The sequence below is a fragment of the Malurus melanocephalus genome, unplaced genomic scaffold, assembly GCF_030028575.1.
Source record: "Malurus melanocephalus ecotype Western Australia unplaced genomic scaffold, MMel_1.1 scaffold_38, whole genome shotgun sequence".
In the NCBI taxonomy this organism is placed as follows: Eukaryota; Metazoa; Chordata; class Aves; order Passeriformes; family Maluridae; genus Malurus; species Malurus melanocephalus.
Window position 1 is genome coordinate 2,429,009 of NW_026623270.1, and position 24,152 is coordinate 2,453,160.

The window sequence follows — 24,152 nt, forward strand, 5'->3', positions numbered from 1 at the left end:
CCCCCTGGGTATCTCCCTCATATCTGTGCATGCACATGTGTGAATCTCTATTCATCTAAAAGGGAGAGATACAGCACAATAAGCAACACACTTGAACTGCACAGTAAGCGGAGAAGGAAGGACAGGAATCCATCCATCAGAGATGGAAAATGCAGAAAGGAACAATGTTTTGTTTCTACACGTGGGCTCCTCCTCCTGACCAAAAGTAAATAGCGTCATTAGGACCAGCAGACCTTCTTTTACYTCTCAGAGGTGCTGGACACAGCAATGATGGAATGGGGCTTCCCAGAAGTTCACCCCTGAGAAACCTTCAGAGCCATGTTGGACATGGAGCCGCCACCTCCATTCCCCACACCTGGGACTCCTCCAGAGCTCTGTTCCCAGCCACCTACTACTCCACCTCTGATGCCCTGGGCCACAATCCTGCAGATGACACACAGGCCTTTGTCTCCAATATGTGTAATGCACATAGAAATCTCCCATCCCATCTAATGCAAAGATAAAATCAACTCCTGAAAGCAAATTCGTCTCATTGAAATTGAACCTCAGCCAGGTCCAGGTGGGGGAAGGTATCCATGCATTTCTGCTAATTATGCAATATCCCATCTGCTGTTGCTGTAAATGTCTGCCCCCCACATCCCCCCTCGTCYTCCAACTAATGAAGTGTTTCACAGYTTTTGGGTCCTTTTGCTCTTCCAAACAGAGTGTGTAAATAGAAAAAAGAATTGGCAGAATGAAACGTGTACTGATATGGCTGTTTATTCCCCTCCCATCTCAGTGACGGGGGTTTAAAAACACCAAAGCAGGTGTTCTGCTGCCACCACATGGTCATGAACAGAACGAGACAGTTATAAAATAAAATGTTTATGCTTCTTCAGAATACATCAATTTACTATGCTTATTATTTTTATGTATTTCCTTAACTTGCCTTCACCTGGGAGTCCTTTTACCAAATCCATCAGATGTCCACAGTCCCAGCCTGGCTGGGAGGTCTGCTCTGAAACTGGGTGGGATCCAGAGATGTCAAGGTGTATCCAACTCTGTTTCTCTTTTTGTTGAAAATAAACAAGTTTGAAAGATACCTGATTTTAATAAAATCTCTGCAAACACATGAGGAAGAGATGGAAGTGGTTTTGCATTTTGGTGGCAAACATTTCCAACAGTTGGTTCTCTTAKGAGTAAATCCAAGGTTTTATTAAGGAAGAGTGAGGCTGTCTGTGATGCAGCCATATTTTTGTACAGRGATGTAAAAACCACCATCACTCAGGTCTAGAACTGACAAAAGGCTTTAATTTCAAAATAGTTAGAGAAGAGGTATTAGGATAATTCAGCTGCATGCCATAAAGAAGGTTATCATTAAAACATTTATTGTCTCTGTTAATATCATGAGAATGTCATGACTCCATGGTTTAAAACCAGTTTAGTAGGTTAAAGGTCATTGCTCAGGCTCTTGGTGTGGTACAGTATCAGTCTCTGTCTGAYATCAGTGAAGTGAAGTATGGATGGATACATGGACCATACTGTTTAGAGTGAAAATGGCTGATTCCCCTTTACAATATCAGCCCCACCATGTGCTTGCCACTTTGTCCCTCTGGGTACTTTACCAACCAGAGGTACCATCATATATTACTTTTTTTCCAATCTGCCCCAAAGGGACAGATTTTTGAGACAGGAATACTCAAAAAGCTGTAGGATCTGTAAGACAGGCAAGTCATCTGGCTTAGTATGAGCTGACTGTGGAGTCCACACTGATCTTCTTATCCAAAATGAAAAGCTGCCTTTAACAGCAGCGTTTGGGATGACTGTTTTCAGCTGTCATTGACATTACTTGACCAAAGTAATCTTTTTCTTCAAGAAAAAGATGGCCACAATAGCTGCCATTTGTGTTCTAAAGAGCCATTTTTGGTAACTTAGACTGCTGTCATTTATTTCACTCTAAAATACTTCTGGCTGACATGTCAGTGCTTTATTGTGATGGTTTTAACCTCAGTGAAGAACTCGTAGGAATCCTTTGCTCCCTCCCTTCCTATGCCTGAGGCTTTCATCCCACCAAATGGCAAGTTCAGGTCTCTCACGAGCCAGCAGTTGGTCCACACCAGCCCAGCCTGCAGCCTGTGTGCCACCCGGTGAACGCGCCCCACATTGCTGGACCAGACCGTGGCTGCCAGGCCATATTTCACACCATTGGCTCTTTTGATCACCTCTTCTTCCGTATCAAATGCTACCACACACGTCACGGGACCAAAGATCTCTTCTTGCATGCAGCAAGAGTCATCTTTGACTTCAGTAATAACTGTGGGTGACATGAAATAGCCTTTCTGGTTGCCGGGTGGGAGAGGCAAAGGATCCACTCCCTCTCCGCAGAGGACTCTGGCTCCTTCAGCCTGGGCTTTCTTCACATARTTCCTTACCTGGGGAAGCAGCAGAAAAACATCATTGCTAAAGGACACCAAATCCTGCAGGTTCACTCATCAGCAGGAGCCCCTGAATGCCTCCAACTGGAATTGCTGCCCTCTTACAACAGAGGGCAGCATTCCCCAGCTTTTGTTGCAATGTTTCTTTATGGGCAAAGCTGTGCATTTCTTGCTGGAGRAAACAATTGTTTCCCCTTTCCTAACACTTACTAGCCTAGCAGRGAACACTGCTGGCCCTTCCTGCTAAGCATTGTGGAAAAGGTAGGACCCTTGGTGAAAACACAGAGTACAGTGAAAAAGTGCCCACAGACCCTCCCTTCCTTCTTCCACAAGTCCGGGCAGTTTGCCATGCATCCCATCCCATGTTCACTCATTTACTCCAAGGGATCAGTAGCATTTCCCTGCCTCACAGGCAAGATTTTCAATGTTTACATGCCACTAGGATGATGAAGCCATGAATGCTGCAGAAAATCTCATTCATAAATAATTAAACATGTTTCCATGCTGCTACCATATGCTTATAACYTCAAACACACAGGACAAGTTATTGACTGCTTCTGCTGTTCTGCAACCATTGCCTGCTTTCTCTCCTTATAGAAAGACCACAGAGATACCACAGGGCTTCTTTATCTTTTTCTTCTTTTAGCCACCTTGGTAGGTTAAGCTTGGAAGTTCTCTGYGGTGCTACAGACCAAGGACCTCAGGAAGTGGGTGTTTCTACCACCCTGCCTCAGAACAGGAGAACCTGGACGACCTGCTGAGGCATCAGGAAGCATATCAAAGATCTGGCTCTCACTCTGTGGTTTTTCGGTCTGCTTCTTGCGTCAGAGAGTTCTGGGATATGAGCATCTGCTCCACCTGAACTCTGACACCACAACGTTCATTTCATACAAGCCACTAGAGCAGACTGTGTCTAACTGTGCACCATCTCAGCTGCTCCCCACACACAGACCATTCCAATTACTGCAAGCAGTTCTGTGTTCTGTGCAAGACAGAATTTTCCAGAGTGATATAAAAATATTGCTTTTACCTTGTCAATTAACTTAATAGGCAAATTAGTGATCCTAGCAAACACGYTATTAAAATCCATTAAAATGTTGCTGAGCTCTAAGATTGGTGAGTATACATTCATAACTTAGAAACCATTAGAATTATTTCATTCAAACRGGAGCAAATACTCTTCTGTCATTTTAGATTCTCTTCCCCAGGGAGTTTGATTTTTTCAGAGTAATCATATAATCTGAGGCCACAGGCAACAGAAACCTCATTAAAAAGATACCTTATAAATAAATGGCTTTGAGTTATCATCCCTCAGAGCTAATCTTGGAGATTTCTTGATCCTTTCTGCATACTCCTGTAATCACCTTTTGTAGCCCTCTAAAGGATAAGATGAAATCACATAAACTCCATGTAGCATCACCTTTTCCAGATGTTCTTTACTTATTAGTGCTCCCACGTTGACTGTAGGATCTGAGGGATTTCCAGTMTTCCACTTCTTGGCCTCTGTCACAAACCTCTTCAAAAACTCATTGTATATTCCCCTCTGAACAAAGATCCTGGAGGTGCAGAGACAGATCTCACCCTWCCAAAAAGAAAGAAACAAACAAKAAATCAGCCATATTGGTTCATATTACTCTGCACTATTGACATGTACTTGGACTCACATCCCAAAACACTTGTGTCACTGCAGCCTCAGGAATGCAAATTACATTAACCAGCATTGCAAAGTGGTTTTTTTGTTTGTTTTTTTTTCTAGATAAAAAAGAAAAGGAAAAGACAAAAGAGTATCAGGGTCATGCACTCACTACCATAAGTAAACTTGATTTTTTATTGATTATATGTTTCCTTCTCCAACATTTTTTACAGGAAATGTGATTTCCAAGTCTGAATGATCTCTCTTGTCATTTCCTGATAATCTCTCTCTGATACCAAGCTAGTTTTTWGAGCATTTGCCCAAATACATTTCCTGGCTTGGGTGCTCTCTCCTGAGGGTGGTGATGAGGGAAGAACAATGTTAGTAAAATTTTGTGGGAAGTCCCCTAATTTAATTCTAGCAAACCAACAAGCTTCCCACTTACTTGCACAGTGGGACTTAGAGCAGCCATTTCCTACAGAGATAAGAAAGGTATCTACTTTGACAGGAGTTGTAACCCCTTGTTGTCTCTGATGGAGAGCAGGAAGAAGAGCTTTTAATTACTTTTTTCCCCTCCTTGTGCAAAAATGAAACATTTTTCATGTTATACTACTTAGGATTTTATCACAACACAGTCTTGAAGCAATCTGGCATTCAGACCCTGACAATTTGGGATTCAGATCCAAGTGCACACACTCATACAAACTCTCAGACGCGCCCCTCCTGCTGCCAACAGGGTTTATGTGTTATAGAGGGAGGAGGCACCTGGTTGGCAAAGCTGGACCTCACAGTGGTGGGGATGCACTGGCTCAAGTCGGCGTCATCGAAGATGATGGCGGGGTTTTTGCCTCCCAGTTCCAGCGAGAGCCGCTTGCAGTGGGGAGCACTTTTCTCTGTGATGCGCTGTGCAGTCAGCGTGCTTCCCGTGAAGGAGATGAGAGGCACGTCGGGGTGGCAGACCAGGGCTTCTCCAGCCTTGGCACCCGTTCCAAACACTATGTTCACCACCCCAGGAGGCACCCCTGATGGGAACAAAGGCACACAGTCATCACACCCTTCCTGTCGCTCATCACTCAGAGGCTTTCACTTCATTGTGTTTCGTCCCTGAAGTTAGAAAGTTACCAGAAACTCCAGAGTAACAAGTACTGGCCCTTAACTACAGTAGCAGCTGAAATCCATGTTGTTTAAAAGCTCTGGGGATCATGGGCTAAATGATAAAACCAATTCGACTAACCAATCAAACTTGCGTGACCTGCATCCTCAGAGGTCTGGTGTTCAGGCATTCTGGGTAGAAGCAATTGTCCTSCCAGTTTTAATCACTAGTGTAACCAAATACAGTGGTGACACAATCACCAGGAGCTGATTCTCACTCTTTCATGCTCTTTGGCACCACAGACTAAGGTGTAGTGAAGGAGGGGCAAAGGATGCACACAAAAACTTTCATTAGTGGAAGTGGAAAAAATGGGCAACAGTTGGGCTGGGGAGATAGGATAGTATGAGGACAGGGAAAGCTTTTTGTTCTCCAGTGCAACATTCAGCTGCAGCAGACAGTCTTTCCCAAAGCCTTTGAGCACCTTCTGGTTTCTGCAAGAAAAAAAAAAGTGGAGCACAGACAAACATTTCCACCCCATTCACCCTCCTTAGCGCACCACAGGACTCACCTGCTTTCTCCAAGAGCTTGCACATCATCCAAGCTGTGACAGATGTCATCTCACTTGGCTTGGCTACCACAGTATTCCCACATGCAATGGCAGGAGCTATTTTCCAAGTCAACAAATACAGTGGCAAATTCCAAGGACTGATTAAACCAGCTACAAAAAAAAAGATCCCACAAAGATAGGAGATTAATCTTCTGGGATACAAAACTCATTTCTCTGACCTGAAGCAGTTATACACCAATTCAGATMTAGGAAGKGAATTTGGCCATGGCTTTTATTTAMAGRYAATTGTACAATTAATTTGCRGCATTTCTCACAGGGAGRTAACTTTTTAGAAGACCTSCAGAAATTATTCTAAAAGTGATCAGCTGAACTCTCTGAATAAGTTTTGCTSTTTGTTCAGGGCAGAATCTTATATTCATAGGAAGTTTTTTAGTGTTTCCTAGGAACATCAGTTCAAGGTTAGCTACAACAATCATTCACAACAACTGGTCTGTGGTAATACTTAGTGTTAGCAAACAGCAAATGTAAGTWATTATAGAATGGTTTGGGTTGTGAGGGTCTTTAAAGATCATCTGGTTTCAACCCCCTACCATAGGCAGGGACACCTTCCACTAGACCAGGTTGCTCAAAGCCCCATTCAGCCTGGCTTAAAACGCTTCCAGGGTTGGGGCATTGACCATTTCTCTGGTCAACCTGTGCCTGTGCCTCACACCCTCACAGTAAAGAATTTCTTCCTAATATCTAATCTAAACCTACCCTTCTTCAGTTTGAAGCCATTACCTCTTGTCCTGCCACTACATGTCCATGAAAAAAGTCCCTCTCTCTTGTGGGTTTCCCAAGAGCTTTCTCTTCTCCAGGCTGAATGTTCCATCTCAGATAATTGCTGCTTTCTATTGCTCTTTAAAGCTATTTTTATWTTTCAATTTTAATATAAAGAAACTACATATAGCATATAGTACATATTTTCCAGACAAATTTTARTCTAGCTTGTGAGTGCCAAAATGTATCACTCTACAAGCTGTTGTTCCCACAAATTGCTGAATGTCCAGAATTATTTTCACTAATTGCCTTTAGGAATATTTTCATTTCATATATTTATAGGAAATTATGAAAAAAAAAATCTGTAATTGTCAGGTATGAGTCCTCACAAAAGCCACAGGATTTCTTTCTCTTTGATRGAGCAGATGCAGTGAGGGACTTTTCCTTATGAAAACAATTTTACCAGAAGTACTCATGTTCTCTACCACTCAAAAAAACTTTTAGAAGGGGCCTCTAAGTTAGCTGATTTTATGTTTTAAATAATTCAAGTGTAAATTGGAGCATTCATATATATTTAGTGCTGTATGTTATTTATATAATAAATATAACATAATAATGAAAWCATTACACCACCATTACTTGTCAGCTCAGCACAGCCACTTAATTTCTGAAGCAGCAGCAGCATCTAGTGGCCGAGTTCAGTGGTTCCCCAGCAAGAGTGGTTTATTCACTCTTGAGGGTCACAGCCTCACTGATAACTGCTGCTGCTCCCCCAAAGGAGAGGAGGATCCCGCTGTCCCTGCAGGAGCAGCAGCTCAGTGCTCTGCACGCTGATCCACAGCTGTATTGCTCTCCCACATGGACACAACACGAGAGAGAATTTGCAGGTGAGAGCAACAGATTAATCTTTTTAGGTGTGCAACCATTTCTTTTGCCATGARGTAGCATAACTGATTTTACATGAAGTTGCTGATGCTTTAGCAGAAAAGGCCATGTTTAGCACATGACTCAGAGGCAATAAATGTTTTAGGAAAAAATCTTTGCTGAGCCCCTACTGAGGCAGACCGTCAGGATGTCAGGATCATCATACCAACTCCCACAGGTGCCCTCGAGGTGTAGTGCATACAGCCCATGGCTGGCATCTCGGTGCACTCAGTGACGTGGTGAAGGATGGAAGAGGCGAAGAATCGGAAGTTGTGCACAGCCCGAGGGATGTCCACTGTCCTGGCAAACGTAATGGTTTTTCCTGAAACAAGAACAAACACACTGCTGTCATCATGGACAGAAAAGTGCTTTATAGTCTGCTCTGAATGTTGATTTGTGTATGTGTTTTGGGATATGTCTTTTGTTACTTGGTGCCCAAGTAACCCCCAGCACACTGCAACCACAGCCAGTGATAACAGCTAGTTGTCCCTCTAGTAATGCATTCCAGATATATGACAACTGAAATCCAAGACAGGAATTCTGAAAAGCAAGAATTCCCCAGGAATCCCAAATGCAAAACCTCCTCAAAGTTCATGGAACATCAACTCCAGTTTGTTCCAGCAGTTCCAACCATACTAAAAATTCCATCCAAATCATCCATTTCAATATTCAGCAAAGCACATTGTATCTGAAATCAACAGTTCCAATTTTTACCCTGATCCTTTGACTCTGCTTGTGCAAATTCTTCCAGGTCATGTTCAATCAGGTCTGCCAATTTGTTCAGGATCTGAGATCTTTCTGAAGGACTTTTTGAGGACCAAATTGGGAAGGCATCTTTGGCAGCTTTGACAGCAGCTTCCACCTAAAAAATCAAGAGGGATGGTGAATGCTAATGAAAAACTCAAAAAATAGCAAACACGCAGGAGACAAATTCATATTTCAGAGACTAACAATCCAGATCACATTGCTGGGAAGATGACATCCCTTTAAAGTTTCTCTGTTGTCATCAAGACACTATCCCATAACTCAAGTAGTGTTATTGAAACAGAATACCTAGAAAAGAAACTTTTACTGGAACTTCTGTTTTTCTCCAAATTACAGCAGCTTGTGGGCCACCCTCCAGGCCTGGAAGAAATGCTGGCCTAGTAAACTGGCACCAGCAAGTGTCACTGGCCAAAAAAAAATTATCTTTTTTTTGCGTGGAGAAAAGAGCAATAATCTCCCCAGAGTAAATTCACATTCTGTCTAAACATGCACAAGCCTTGCAACACTTCAGCCACACCAGGCAATGACGAAAGTTAGGGGCTGGGGAAGAAGTGGACTGAATGTCCTGCTGGCTCTTGATTTCCACTCCCTTTCCACCATTTGGTTCAAGCAAGGACTAAGAATGTATTTAGACAATGGACACTGAGAAAAATTTTATCTAACCCGATCTCACCTAAAAACTCATTAAAGCCCTCACAGAAAAAAAGTTCCTTTCTAAACTGTTGCGGTTTAGTCTGTTCTCTTCAGCAGACATCTAACAAAGCCTACAGGTAAGAATCATTATCAGCATTTATACAGATGCACACCGGTCTTATCAGTATTTTGCTTGAGATGTACCTGACTGCTGCATGGTCCTTCAGCCTGACATTTCTCAACAGTGGTAGATTACCAGCACTTTTCTGAAGCAGAGCAGTCTTCAAAGGATTAAAATTCAGAAGAAGGCTTTCTCTCCCACCGATCATTTCCTCTGGACTCTTAAATGTAAGTAACTTGCATTGCTTTATAAGCAGTTCCTTCTTCATGTCTACCAGTCTCACATTAACTACAGATGGTCATAGATATCCTTCCACATTTTAATTAACTGCCCTATTTCCCAACTTTTGCTTCCTATGCATCACTTACTCAATACTCCCAATGTCATACATGCATCAAAGTGGGGTTTTAGTCAAAACCATCTTAGCTGATTCCCTAAAATTTTTGTACATAAAATTATTTCAGCTTTTGGAAATCTGCCAAAATCAATAACTAGGAGGATGCTATTGTAATATTRATCAGACCATTATGACCTCTCTGAATGTTGCCATGTTGCTGGTTCCCATGAAGTCACTGAAGGTTTATTTCCACTAATTCCACAAAACTGAGTCCCAGATTTGTTCTCTCRGATTAGGACAGGTGTTATAAAAATGATCACAAAATAATTTGCAGACCTTCCAAAGACATTTTACTAATAAGGACACAAAAGTTCAGGCAGGGAAAAAAAAAAATCTATCTACCTCTTCTTCCCCCTGCCATGCACATCAGAATTTATGGGCCCTGTAAAAATAAGGCYCAGAGTTTGAAAGCCAGAACACCACCACTACAGAGGGCAAGGTGGGAAATTAAATAAACCAGCAGGCTTGGGGTCACATGAATCACTCAGAAACCCAGGCCAAACTCAGAAACCCAGGCTCTTCTCTTTCGACTGTAGTTTGATAACCTTCTGCTCAAGTGCCRATGGCAGCAGGCTGTCAGTCACTGAACAGCTGAAGCAGGACCAAAGCAGCCCTRGGAAAGGGGAACTGCAGCTTCCTCAGTGAGTCTGGTGCAGATGCCACGCTACCCTGAAAAGGTTTGCCCTCTGTGAAACCATCTCACCTTCACTAATTAACTTGTTCTTCCACCCTCCCATCCTGTGGTGCTGCTGCTCATCTGTCCTCTCCTCTGAGGGCTTTTCCACTGGGTACTGCCAGGAGAGGAGATAGCCAAGCTGTCTGCATTTGTAACCCTTCAACGGGTTTAGGACAAAAATATTGCTTTTTCACAGGTGGCAGAAAAGTAGCAAAGGAAGGAATTAAGTGGCAGCAGATTCATMTGAAAAAATGTAAGCAGAAAGAGAGAGGTTTGTAGAGAAGTAAGAAAGCATACAAAGGTTAAACAGTTACTTAGTTTGACTAGCAAAAAGCAGCAAAGAAAGCCAAGCCACAAAGAAAACACGCATAAGAATTCAACTATGAACTCCTGTGTCTGAAACACTTCCTTCTGCTTTCCTCTTCTGCACAAGACAGACGCAGAGAAACAACACAATCCAGACCCATTGTAAAAGGTTGCTATCAAAATACCCCAAACTGAACTGACCTCAGGACATGATGTTTGCATTTGCAGGCAGTGATGCACAGGAGCAAGGTTCTTTAAAGAGAAGTGTTTTTAAAGTAGGTATTTGCCAGCACTAATTAGTCCTCATCAGCCTGTGTTGTGGAGATACATGGCAACTATTCAGCCAGCTGTGGTTCTCCTGTTTAGAATTTAAGATATATAGGTGGGGAACAAAATAACCTCTAGAAAAAAAATACATTTTGGTGTTTTTGGCAGAAAGTGGTTGAAATGGCCACTGCAGCTGATCTGGTCTTAATCTCCAGGGTCAGCAAGAGACTCACTGTCTYCCCTTGTTTCACCTTCTAACTTCCCACTAAATTAACCAAGAAAATATCAAACTGGATATCAACCCTTGCTAGAAAACCAGCATCCTAAGTCCTTTCTTTGTTGAACTGGGGTTTAGATGCTTACTTTGGTATCTCTAGATACTATCAAGAAGCATGTGATTGCATTTTCTTCAGCATATTCCATCAGCCACCAGTGGATGCCAGCCCTAGAGAGCCCAACCTTCTTGTGTAAGTGTCTAAAGGCAGGACACCAAACTTACAGGTGTTTAAACTGGGTTCCCATTGCTACCCATAACCACTAACTCAGCTGAAAAACCATTGCTTTTAGCACGTTTGAATTGTATCTCCAGAGTGGAAAAAGCCTCTGGCTTTAATGATTTTGCAAATGAATGGACAGGATTCCATTCTGTGCACCTGCACATCAAAGAGCAATCTTTTCAGTCATAATWAGGATTGGAATGAACTTACACAGATGTATTCTAACAAATCCAACCTGTTACTCTTTAACCCTTGGTCATCAGCATCTAACAAATATTTACMAAGTTGAAATTACAGTGCAAAGGTTTCTGCTGAGAGAAGCAAAGAGAAAGAACACCAATAAGGCTGAAATGCAAGTGAAGGGAACAGATACACACAGTAGCAGTTTGTTTTGAAAAACATTTTGAAAATGCTGTCCACTACTTGAAAATATTTTCCAAGCCCTCTGTGCTATCCAAGCTTGTCCAAATTTCCCTCTACAGTAAGTCTGAAACACTATTTTGGATACAGATCATAGGTCCCCTATAAAATAGCGTCARTGAAACTGAAGCTACCCTGATGAACGTCATTGCCCATGCACACCTGCATATGCACAAGGTTCCAGGAAACATTCACCCCAGTAAAGAGCACAAGACCAGGAAACCCTATGGATGCAGAGGACAGGGTATGTTATAAGGAAATGCACTCATCACAGCCACTTTATCACCACCAATGAATATCCAGCTGTTAATATCAAAACACAGAAAGGTCTGAAAGCTTTTTACCATCTTCAGAGAAGAGACACCAAGCCAAAAATCSTTTCAAAATAAAAACTGCAAATTACCAGGACAGTAAGGGAGAACATATTTAGGTGCATATGGTGCCTCCAAATTTATTTACAGAAGAGATCAATAAACCCTCTTCTCACTTACAGATTGTTTATATTTACAGCCAGTCTGGGTGTTAYTGTTAATTTATGCAGAAGGCATCTCCCATGTGAGCTGAAGGAGCTCCATGTAAGCTACTGAAACTTTGTTGATTCACATCAGCTTAGGATACAGACCATATCTTTCTAAGAGCAAAACATWAAAAAATGACAGCATTTGCTGCCACAGCAGTGGATTACACAATACTGCAATATAATGAAGAACTTACTTGTTTAAGCATTGAAGTGATCATTTTTCTATTYTCTCACCTTCAGCCTCTGTCACACAAAAGGTTATTGTTATGTGTTTTTCACTTCTTTGTACATGTGGATAGTACTCACCTCTTCTTTGCCACTGTCTGGCACCCTGCAATAGACATCTCCGGYAGATGGATTATAGGAATCTATGTAGGAGGAACAAGGAACAAATCTGCCACCTATAAAGTTTTCCAGAACTAAGAGAGCCTTTGAGTGAGCCATCGTTAGCTGCTTGCTTCATCTGTGATTTTTTTTTCCTACAAGGCATCAATTTAGATTAATATGTCTCTATGTATTTGCACAGCGAGTCCGAACTCCTCCCCCTCTCTGTCTTCAATGCACCACTTGCTTACAAGAGGGAACAAATTCCTGGCGATAGCAGCAGGAAAGGGGGAAAATTAGTATTTCTGTGACGCTTGGTTCTTTTTTTGGAGAGGAAGCAAGGAGGCAAGAACAGCATAGTTGCTGGAAAACAGCTTTTCTCTCCCTATAGGAAATAAAGTACTGAAAAAAAGAGAGAAAAAGAATGGTTTAACAGGGGAATTTCTACCTGTATGTTTTTCAAGTTACAGTTTGAATTGAATAATTAAACAAAATAATTCAACACTCAAACACCTAGCCAGGAACCTGCTTCTAACTGTCAGCAGACACAAGAAAACACACTTAAGACCAGCATGTCTGCAGCTCATGTTCACTGCTTTGTCATCATCAATACTTTCCYTGTATCTCCAAAATCAATGCACTTGCCCAGAAGATTTTAAGCACTAAGAAACTTTTTTCCACCAATAGCCCCAACTATCAAACAATACAAACAGCTGAGCGACCCCTCAATTCAAACACCTGAGAAGCACAATCCTACCTGGTACACTCCGTTACATATTGTCAGAAATTCATCTTCCCCCTGCCCCCCACCCCCCAAAAGAGCAAGACACTGGCTTCCATGCTTTCCCTTCCATAGATAYTCCAGTGGAAGCCACCTTACTACAGGAAGCCTGTTACATACAGGCTAGTTTTTTCATTAACTGCCCAAGAGCCAAAACTGCCTGGTAAGAGCTGTGTAAAAGATTTTTCTTCAAGACAATGCTTAGGATTATCAAATTGCTCTAAGACTGCATGCCACTTCCTTGCTCTCCAGAGATATTCAAAACCGTACCCAGAGAGCAGTATGCTCTCACAATCTCAGGAGATAGTGAATGTCTCAATCAGCAGTTAAGGAAGGTTTTGCATCCTAGACAACTGCCAAGCCATCAAATTTCACGTGGATCAACATGTGATTGTATTTTGATTAAAGAAAGGTGATATGCTTCTATTGCACAACAGATCATTTATGCTTCAACAAAGTGGCACCTCCGGGCAGAGTTCAAATCTGTGTTGAAAGGTAGTGCAGTCACATTGAAACTGGATTAGRTAATACCTCTGCTTCTCCCAAGCTGCAGACCAGGAAAGTATGCAGTAGCTCTTCTGTCATCACAGAATACTGAGCCTCAAAATTTAAAGCAACCATGTGCGACACAAGTTATCAGAGGTTCACCCTGTATCACACTTCCTTGTCCATAAACATAAGGAATTCATGCAAGTCCTACAAYTGAAGACGGTAGCTGTCCCCTGACWTAAGARCAACCTAAACATTTTCAAAGTCTGAAGGCAAGCTCAAGTGGAACAGGTTCAATGCAGGAGCTTGGCACCATAAATCTCTGGAATCCAAGAAGGGCATCAAAACCTTCACAGTGGCATGTTGAAACTCGTTAATATTTAAGTGCAATTTTTGATCTATGAAAAGGCTCAACAAATAGTGGTAAACTATAAGTTTCAGTTTTGACAATAACAGTTTTTAGATATTCAGATTTACAAGAAAAGTAATTTCCGCATAAAGCACTGCTGATACTTGTACAAATATCTGTGCAGCCAACAGTACAATTAATCTATGTGGTCAAGTGCAGGTAGCTGCTGAACTGGGGCTAAAGCACCTAAGTGCAAAAAAAATGGTATCTACAAAAAAAAGCATGTGAAGAGAAGGTACAGGCCATACAGGATTGCAAACTAAGTAACAACCATAGCATTTTTGTATTCTTCACTATTCTGGACACAGCTTTACTTTGGTTAACCCCAGCAACTGACTCTGGAGTGCATGTTTCAGTTTCTGCCTCCTGCTACTACCTCTGGGCAAAGGTGAATTGTCTCCACTTTGCACCCACAGACAGGTCCTGAAATACCTGAGGTCCTCTAAAAATTCCTATTGAGRAAAAACCTTCCAAGTTGTAGTCAAGTGTGTCTCTCCTGAGCTGAATGCAGCAGAAGGACCTTCTTTTTCAGTTGGGACATTTCAACTCCCCATTGCCAAAAAGCAGGAAGGAGTTACAGGCATCAGTCAGCACAATTTGGCTTTAGCAGACACCACAAAATTAAACTGACAGCCTTTGTTCAAAAGAGAACCAAGTCTGGATAAAAGAGATGTTTATGTGCAGCGGCTGCACAGAGTAACATGAGAAAAACTGAAATTATTTCTTCAGAAAGACAAGTTGGATGCCAGTTTCGCATTTTAACTCATAAGTTTATTCTGAAACTTCTMAGTTATGATAACTGAAGAATGATTTAACACAATTTAGGAGTATTTAAATAACAAAAGATGAGSGAGACTAAAATGCTCAGACAAATTTGTTTTATTATTCTTACTGTTTAAAAAATAAAACTAGCCAAAGTTGGCACAGCTTCCACTACACAGCAAAAGAAACCTTTTTTTTTAAATAAATTTTGGAACAGGGAAAACAACCCCATGATAATACTACATGCCATTCTCTTGAAAACAAGGTAAAGAGTTATTTTCTTCCCTGAATATGCATTCAACTCAAACCTAAAAATATATTAGACCAATAAAATTACTTTACTGAATTCATGTGCAGCAAAAAAGCAATCAAAGAAAATATGTAAACAATTTATGTCTGGAAGTAAGGAGTTTGTTTCATGATAATTCATCATCTTTTTTTTCTAATTCAACTTCCTAGTATTTTTCCATCAACTTCTCTAAGGGCTAAATTCCACACGGAGAAACACATGAGATTCTTGAGATCAAGAAGTGCAACACTTGCAGTTCCTTGTCAGTTGGCATCTTGTTCTGCAGCAGGAGAGACTGATGAAGGGATCCCCAGATGTCTCACACAATTTAATTTTTGTCATCACCATCTTCTCCCCAGTTAATTGCACTTGTTCCTTCAACTGAAATAATTGAATTCTTAAACAGAAGTTTGGATATCTGATTGAGTTTTGCATGGATGATGGAAATTCTGCCACCACTGTCATTCTTTAATCTAAAAATGTAAGCAAATGGAAAAAAACCCTGTAGTGAAAAATTAAGTACTAAGTGTTAAACCATCACAGTGTTTTTCAGTACTATATAGTTAGCTGAGGAAAAAAAATCACTCCTTTTCTGCTTAAATTCTCTGGAACAAGATGACAGGTACTAAAATAGCAATTCATAAAGAACAAATCAAAGAGGTTAATTAGTCCCAATTCCACAAACATTGTTCTAGATCTAAACATTGCAGATCTAAACAGAAACCCACTCACCTTAACTTTAATGAAAAATGGGTGCAATCCATCCTAGTTCTGGATCTTATTTAAGACCAGAAGGATTGTTAAGGGCTTTACAGACCCATAAGGCCTCTGAATGACCTAGCCCATCATTCCTACACATACATGGAGAAACCAGTCTGATTCCAAGTTTTGAAATTCAATGACTCAGCTCTAAGTTCTCAGCACCAGAACTTGGTTAATGTGACTAAATTGCACTTCTTCAGGACTAGAATTGCAACTTAAATTCTCATAAAAAAAAATCACAGCATGATTTTTTTTTCAAGGGCCTGATAGAGAGACGTTTGTATTTTCTGCTTCTAGTAAAGACAAAATGCTTACATTTAGCCCTCCTGTCTTTGTTTCCCCTCACACAGGGTCAGAAAATGTTTATAGGCATCACTCAGAATCAAAGGTAYATCTGTCCTTCATTTTAATAGAAAAAATATTGGACCCAACCTAGATGCAGCAAWAATGGCTAACACTTCTTATTTACAAACTACTTCCAGTACAGGCAGATTTCAATAAGACTGATGAATGTTAAAATAGGAAGGGTTAGTCTTTAACTCAAAGAGGAAAAAGAGAAATTCTAAATAGAGCAATTTTTACTCCTAAGAAATGAAACAGAACCRTGACAAGTTTTCCTCACATCTTGCTCTCTTTTTCAACAGAAAAAAAAAATCACTTTTCAGATTAGAGGGTATAAAATAGGTGTTAACCATAACATCATTCCTCTACAGTATAGAAAGCCTATTATAAAAAATGCCATACCTCTGTAACAACTCCTGCAGCAATAGTGGAGCCACTGTAGCGTAACATAAATCTCCCCAACTCTTTAAAATCTTTGTACAACTCTAGAGCAACAGGTCTTTGAGTTTGTAGTTCTATTAGGGCATTCTGTCCTTTAGCCAAAAACCTGCAGGTAAAAAAGCAGAAAAGCTATTAGAAATACATGCATGGATAAATGAAGAAAACAACACTGAAAACATGGAAAAAAAATCTTAAAAGTCCCAAAGTTTGATTTCAAGTATAACCCAAGCTAAGAGACTGAAAACTTATTTGCCCGGACTATAAATTTTAATAAGGCATCTGAGTTTTCTTCAAAAACTTCTAGAGAAGAGCACTYACCACAGCATTTAGCAAATTATTTTGAACCTAATTATCTCATTAGCACATGTTTTTTCATGTCAAGTGGAAATAAAGTCTTGTTTCAAACCCCACAACTAAAGATCCATTTCACTGCTCTGTACAAGTCTGCAACAGTTTCAGCCATACAATTCATGGAAAAAGATTATTCTGAAAACATTGTATGTATCTAGCAAAATGCAGCTTTAAATAACTGGAGGAATGCTACTTCTACGGGAAGACTCCCTAAATTTTTTACCCTGATCCACTGTCTAGTCAAATGTATTTTAAACAGTAAACATCCATCAGWATTATACAAGGAGTAACAGTAAAAAAAGACATACTGTTTAAAAAAAACAAACAAAAAACTATAAGTGCAGGGCTGTTGATCTAAGATTCATTCTCAATTCTGCAAGTGACCTTAGTCATTGCACTTCTCAGGTGCTCTGCATTTATCAAGTGGGCAGGAGKTTTTTCAAGTTGTAAAGCACATTGAAATCCAAACATGAAACCAACTAAAACCATAAAACATACTATTGATTCATAGTAGAACCWGTTTGATATACTGTGTATTAAAAGTCAATCCATTTCTTGAGTAATTATTAACTATTCAAAACACTTACTTAGGTTTTTTCTTTGTCACTTCACCAGTGCTTTTGTGCAGGACACTCAACAGTCTTGTAATAGTAGCAGGTTCACTTACTGTTTGATAGTGTAAAAGCACCTGAAAATATTTTTTGCAGTTATTAAGCAACCTATGATCATCAGCAATCTTAGGCATTAATGCTTGAAAACATCTGCATGTTTTAAGACTCATTTTTTAAACAAATGCTTGTAATTCCATGTAACTTGCAGGAGTGTCTGCCTCATATCCAGTAACTGTTCCCAGTTCWTAAACTTTGTGATCACTGCCAATATGACACAAAGGCCTTGTKTTATGTCATCCCAAGTATTTTTCTTCCTTAAGTGTTTTGCTTTTGCCACCTCAGTGCAGTTCTGTCGTATGAACTCATATATTATTTACTTTTAAAAAGTACCTTACACCTAAGTGCATCATTGTACTTCTGCAATATGTAAGCTTCTACAGGACAGTCTAGCTGYGRTGAAACTCACATTCTCTGAARTGGCTCAGCTATGTATTARAAGCYAGYAAGAATATRSAYAAAAAGCCACAGTAGWCCCTTCTATYCACTTCAAATCACAGAAGAATCTGTTTTCTCTGGAGAGACAGAACCACTTCTGGATTCAGAATATGTCTCATATTCAGGGGTCAACCATGGAGAGGAAAAGCCCTGAGCAACCTGCAAGGGACACAGTTTTCATGGAGACTTACAGGAAATCCCTTAGTGATTGGAATCTCAATATTGAAGATGAGAACCCGAGCTCTGAACCGAGTGCAAACTTTAATGGGTTCCTTGGGATCACAAAATACACAGCCCACACTACAAAAGAGAACAAAAAAAAAAAATCTTGACATACAAATCATCTTCTCCCACTGCAGTGCTTAAGACAAGCAAAGGAAAAGCAACATCACTTTAATATAACTGGGGTGGTAGGGGGTGGGTGGGTGTGTGGATATCCAGGAACACGGTATTAAAGCCTGTAACAAAATGAGTTCCTAGACAATGTCTACCTTATTTTGTGTGTATGCATGAAGGGCTCTGTCTAGTTCAGTGAACAATTACGTCCATTGCTAATCAGTTTCTGAAAATGTCATTGTTTCCTGTGTGTAGATATTTTTAAGAATTACTTTCATTCAGAGATTCGGTGTTTCGGGTCGATAGCATAAAATCTTGCAGCGTGCCCGAAATTGCAGTACTGCTGCCTGTAGCTTAAATATTTTCTGGATAAGGGAACATCATGATCAGGACTCAAAACCTGAGCTCTCAGCAGCACTCACTTCCAAAAGATTCTATACAGAGTTACAAGAAAGCTGTGCATGTTACAAGTTGGTAAGTAGACTAGGCACAGCTTCATCACAGGGGCTAGTTTTAGCCATCTAAAATGAAAGGAAAATTAAACCCACACAGGAAAACATGATAGAAGAGAATAAACAACACAATTAAACATTTACATCAAATTTTATCAATATCAAGAGGACTTGAAAATTCATAACTTTTCTTGACAAATCTAACAGATCTCCGAAAGATGAATGACATCAAGGTAACGAATTGACTCAAGACTTCATTCAACAAACAGAACAAGACTTTTCCTTCACCCTTTTACCACTGAAAATCCCACCCCACTATGAAATGGCAATATAGAATACCTGTCCTTTTCCTCTAAATAAGAGCATAAATTTGAAAAACCATCAATGCAAGGAGGTTTCAAAAAGTAGTTTGAAAGTTTGCTGTCTGAAATCCAACCAGAACTTAAAAAAAGCTGAATAAACTATGGATCCAATTATCTGGCCTGAACAAGTGATGCCTAAAAGCTTGAGGCTAATGCTTCGCAAGAAACCTACTCACTGGAAAAGACAAAGAGATTTGCTGTGTCCCACTAGCAGACCACCCCCCAAGCAAAACACTTAGGAAAGCAAATCTTACAAGCAGCTAAATGTGTTGAATAAACAGTTACCATCAATTCCACTTGTACAGATTTACCTATTAGTACAAAATGGCAGTTGTTTGGATGTGTGTTAGAATGATTGATTACTTGATAAGTTCTTTAAAAATTTTCTGGTTTATTTAGCAACATGGGTTTAATTTATTCAGCAATTAAAATGTCCAAGGACCAGTCTAAAGGAAAAAGTCTTTAAATGTTACTGGTGTCAGCACTAGGGCAAAGGATGAAAACTGACAGTATTCTTGAGGCTGCCGTTGCACATGTGGCAGATGTTTCCAACGTTTGTACATGCAAGCCAGGTGATATGCATCATTCTGGTTTTAAATATCCTGGTAGCCACATCATTCTTCAAGTAAACCACTGATAGCCCAGTGTAATAGTTATATAGCTTTTCATTAAAAACAAACCGTTACTTAGACTGAAACCCAGCTTTGCTCACTTGATTTTGATGATATCCATGCCGGTCAAAGTGAGACTAACGTGATCTCCTGCTGCAGCCCAGTCAACTGGTTCATCGTGCAGTGTGATTCCTGGAAATGAGTAAGAACAGAACCTCACAGTGAAGTACCTAGGTTCTGAGCTACAAACAAACAGCCCTGTTTGGGCCATTTGTGCTTCATCAACCATTACTCATCAATTTTCAGTATGAATGGGTTGAGAGTAAAAGCTTTTTAACTGAGAAGACTGAGGAAGCTTTTTTTCCCCTYGGTGAGGATTCACTATTCTCTCTCACCGCACCCTGCACCATAACATGGCCTTATTTAAGCCAGAGGAGGGGACCTGGCCTTGTCACCAGCACAGATGACGCAATCCCGAAAACGCTGCAGTACTAATATCTCCATATCTGCCCCACCCATCCTTTGAGGCACACGGACACCCTAGACCGCATCTTTCATATACTTCAATGGTACTGTGTAAACTTTCATTTACCCTAAGTGGGTTTGCTGACTCTTTCATAAAAAAGCRTAACTGAAGCCTTTCGTTTGCGACATCGCGCCTATTAGAAAGCACCTTTAAAAGTAATTTAATTTTTATGTACTTTAATTTCTTTAAAAGACAACCTGGCTGGTAGTTGAGGACAAGACTAATTGGCTCTGAACATTCTGAGGTTTCTGGTAGACAGCAGGAAAGGGAAAAAACTGGTTTTTAGAAATACTGAATATATTTATAGGATCTAATTCTATTTGCTGCAGATTGTACCTCTTGACTTTCAGATTTGCTCCCAAAACCACTTACCAAAAACATGCCAGAAAGCATGATTCAATTATAAGCATGTTAAATACCATTTTTTAAGCAGCATTGATAATTATTTCATGTATCTATCATTATCACAGAATGAATAAATCTAGCCTCTTGAAATGAAAAACTTGAATCCTAATGTGGCACTCTGCCTTTAGTAAGTACTGTATGCTAAATTAAATTATTGCTTCTTTACATTAAATATAAATAATGCATGCTTAATGAACTAATACCCCCAACCTTCATTTGCATTTCAGTCATAGAAGAGGCAGTACAAAAGAAGAACCATGTTGTTGGAGATAGACAAAATATACATCATTTTCCACGATACTTCCTCCACTCCCCAAACAGAGGAGTGACTACAGTGGTCTGATACCCATATTCATCCACATTATTGTATCATTCCTGTGCATGCAAATAATGTGCACAGAACTCTGTAAGCTGACAGACTGAAGAGCTTCCCAAATTAGCCCTGAACAAGYTGAGTTTGGAACAGAACAGACAACCAAAGCAGCATATTGCTGAATTCAGGCTAAATACTTAGMTGCAAAAACCTATTCAAATCTCAAGGATTCAATTCTTTATTCACTGATCAATGAAGGAAAATCATAATTTTATTTTTCTATTTGCATATGAATCAAAACCAACTCTGCAGTACAAAGACAGCAAGCTTAATCAGGAAACAGCTAAGCATTTAATGTCTAGCTATTCCTCTTTTCCGAAACCAAATAGATTCAAATTTAAATCCAATTTTCTTCCCTTTTCTAATTACTCAAGACAACTATATCCTGAAAGTTTGATGCTATGAAAGGATCAGTGACAAATCTTACATCAAATAGGAGCAATGACTCAATTTGCAAGTTTTTTCACAATCAATTTGTAAGATTAATTTCTAAAAGTTGTTCAAAATCTTCACACTTCCTAACAGCAGTAACACTTCACAGTAAAGTTGATTACTAATGATTCCTGTACTGAATATCTTTATAGACATTGCTGGAACTGAAATGCCTTTACAGGCTCCTCATAAAGCAATGTCAAAAGCCACAAGGCTATAACATTTGGATTATCTGATATGGTTCAAAAAAAAGCAGACAAGATCTCACATATTCTTCACAGACATATTTATACAGACACAGTCACATCTAAAGAAATTCGTTTAAGCTTTCACAATTTATGTTTGACAGTTAGTATCAGTTTGACAGTCTGTTACCATTTCAGTAACTGTTTCTAGCCCAGTATTGACCTGAAAGTAAACATGCTTCTGAAGACTGTACCTTTTGCAGTGCAAGTTTCATTGGGAGGCATTGCCAGAAGTCGTTCTCCAGCTTGAATATAGCCTGCTTCTATTTTACCAGTCACACAAAATCCTGATCCTTGGTCTGTAACAGACACAGCAACAATTTAAAAAAACTTCATAATACAGTCAATTTCCTATTACAAGTTAGACTTCAGCAATGAATAGATAAGTTTTTCATATAATGAAGATTTTATTCCCCTCTCAGCAGAGTTTTCAGTACTTGCAAGTTAGCCAGCTGTGCATCATAATGAAAATGAAACATTAAATTCAAAACCTCTAGATCTTATATTTTTCAGAACTAAGGAAGAAATATCCTTCTTTAAACAAATGTAAGTACATGAAGAATTTTTTTTTTTAGTTTTTTTTCAGTATTAAACTAAGCCCCTTAATTTCTAGTAATRTTATTTAATTCAGCACTTTCTCAGTATAAATACATATAAAAGGCATATGACAAACCTCTTACAATAATTCTCATGCACACAGGTGAAAACTCCTATGCCATTTACTGTTTAACTGAGTCAGAATCCTACACACTGTGTCTGCATATTACTTTTACTCCTGGAAATCAATCAAAAGATTGATTCAGTCCTATTTAATATGAGAAACTACTATATCTGGAGATGATTTAAGTATTTCTGAATAAAAGGTCTGTAAAGTTTTCTTCTTCAATGTCCTAATATTCTGTTCATCATTTGAATGATACACGAGTTACCTTCCATAGATATGCTACACATGAACATTTATGCACATACACCTTAACAAATACCTCATCTTCTTAGCATGTGTTTGTGGGTRTTTAAAAATAACTCCCTGAACTGATTCCACAATTACATTTTTAGTATCCATACAAGCACCAAATAACCTTTTGCTGAATATGAGAATTCAGTGATATAAGCAAGCATCCTAGTATTTTGTGTCTCAATTCAAAGCTGAATTCAAAAGAACAAGTTGATATAAAATCTTGAAGTCACTCACTACCAACTTGCTCTTTGCATTCATCATAGATACTGAGGCATGCTTTCATGTAATGAATGCTTCCATCTTTCCAGCTAGAAAAATACTACCACTATGCCTGMATGCTAATTTTTCTCTATTCATTCCAGCAAATGAGATGAACACAGTCAATAAACAGATTATATCAAATGTCAAACAGAAAACTGGCAAAGAAGACAGAAAAAGAATCCCCAAGTCACAGTACAGATATCACATCAATATGGTACACAAAAGAACCTGAAGCTGGCTTGGCAAGCACTTGTGGCAACCAGAAACATGAACTGATTCCAGGTTCTCAACCACTCCTACACATAATTGAGAACCATTTATGTTTTGTTCACATCATCACCAGTCTGGCTTGCTAAACAAATGTGATCTTTGAAGCTTCATCCATTCCTATGCTGATTGCTTCCTGAAAAGTATCAGGTTCATTCAGCTCCCCCTGAAATCAGTGCAAGTAGAAAATGGACAGTGGGGGACAGAATCAGGGCATAAAAAATCACCCACAAAATGTGCATCATGCTACTTGGGTTCTGCCAGGAGCTGTTCTTTTTGTCCTCAGGATTTGATTGGTGGACAGTGCTTTTTTAGGGTCAGGTCAGTCATACCCTAGACAGAATTATATATAAATATGGTAAGTGGAGACTGATGCAGCAGCAAAGGGATTTACGGGGACTTCTTAAATCAGGAGACTGTTTGCTGGAGAGAATGAATATTAGGAGGGCTGTGGAGAACCACAGCTGAAATCTGCTGAGGCAGGTGAATCATATATGTGGGCAGCCTGAATCGAGAAAGGGGTTTTCCAGACTATGTAAGAGTCAGCACTCTCACTTTTTACACACTTTTATGGACAGCTCTTCCTGAGCATGCACAGGCACTGGAACAGAGCTGAGAACAACTGTTGCTTCATGTACTTGTATCTGCAACTGCTTCCTCTGGTGGCATCAAAGTTAATTAAGTTTTGAGATCATAAGGTAAGAAAAAATAGCCTAAAAAACACCTAAAAGGCCGCATTTAGTGATAAATCCTGTGTATGTAAATTGAGTCCCTTCCAAAGTCATTATTTTTTTGCATACTTTAGTAAAACAGATTTAGTCAAAATYGTTCCTTTTGTGAAACTTTGCTCAACACAAAAATTATTATTGCAGTTG

General features: G+C 39.7%; 2 protein-coding genes across 4 annotated transcripts in view; both read right to left on the bottom strand.

The window, feature by feature from the left end:
• Positions 1–743: 743 nt before the first annotated feature.
• ALDH8A1 (aldehyde dehydrogenase 8 family member A1) lies at positions 744–12,489 on the bottom strand. Its single transcript, XM_057364414.1, has 7 exons — positions 12,300–12,489; positions 8,106–8,253; positions 7,558–7,713; positions 5,709–5,858; positions 4,813–5,069; positions 3,835–3,996; positions 744–2,411 (listed from the first exon to the last, which is right to left on the bottom strand). Exons 1-7 carry the CDS (start codon positions 12,435–12,437, stop codon positions 1,959–1,961), a joined length of 1,464 nt encoding a protein of 487 aa, XP_057220397.1. The 5' UTR covers positions 12,438–12,489; the 3' UTR covers positions 744–1,958.
• Positions 12,490–14,859: 2,370 nt separating this feature from the next.
• HBS1L (HBS1 like translational GTPase) overlaps positions 14,860–24,152 on the bottom strand; it is a 58,552-nt gene continuing 49,259 nt past the window's right edge. For all 3 annotated transcript variants that reach the window (XM_057364410.1, XM_057364412.1, XM_057364413.1), the window contains 6 exons: positions 21,986–22,090; positions 19,912–20,002; positions 18,241–18,349; positions 17,531–17,631; positions 16,554–16,698; positions 14,860–15,520 (listed from right to left, as the gene is read on the bottom strand). In XM_057364410.1, the coding sequence (XP_057220393.1) occupies positions 15,509–15,520; positions 16,554–16,698; positions 17,531–17,631; positions 18,241–18,349; positions 19,912–20,002; positions 21,986–22,090 (563 nt within the window). In that variant the 3' untranslated portion in view covers positions 14,860–15,508. The remainder of the gene's footprint in view (positions 15,521–16,553; positions 16,699–17,530; positions 17,632–18,240; positions 18,350–19,911; positions 20,003–21,985; positions 22,091–24,152) is intronic.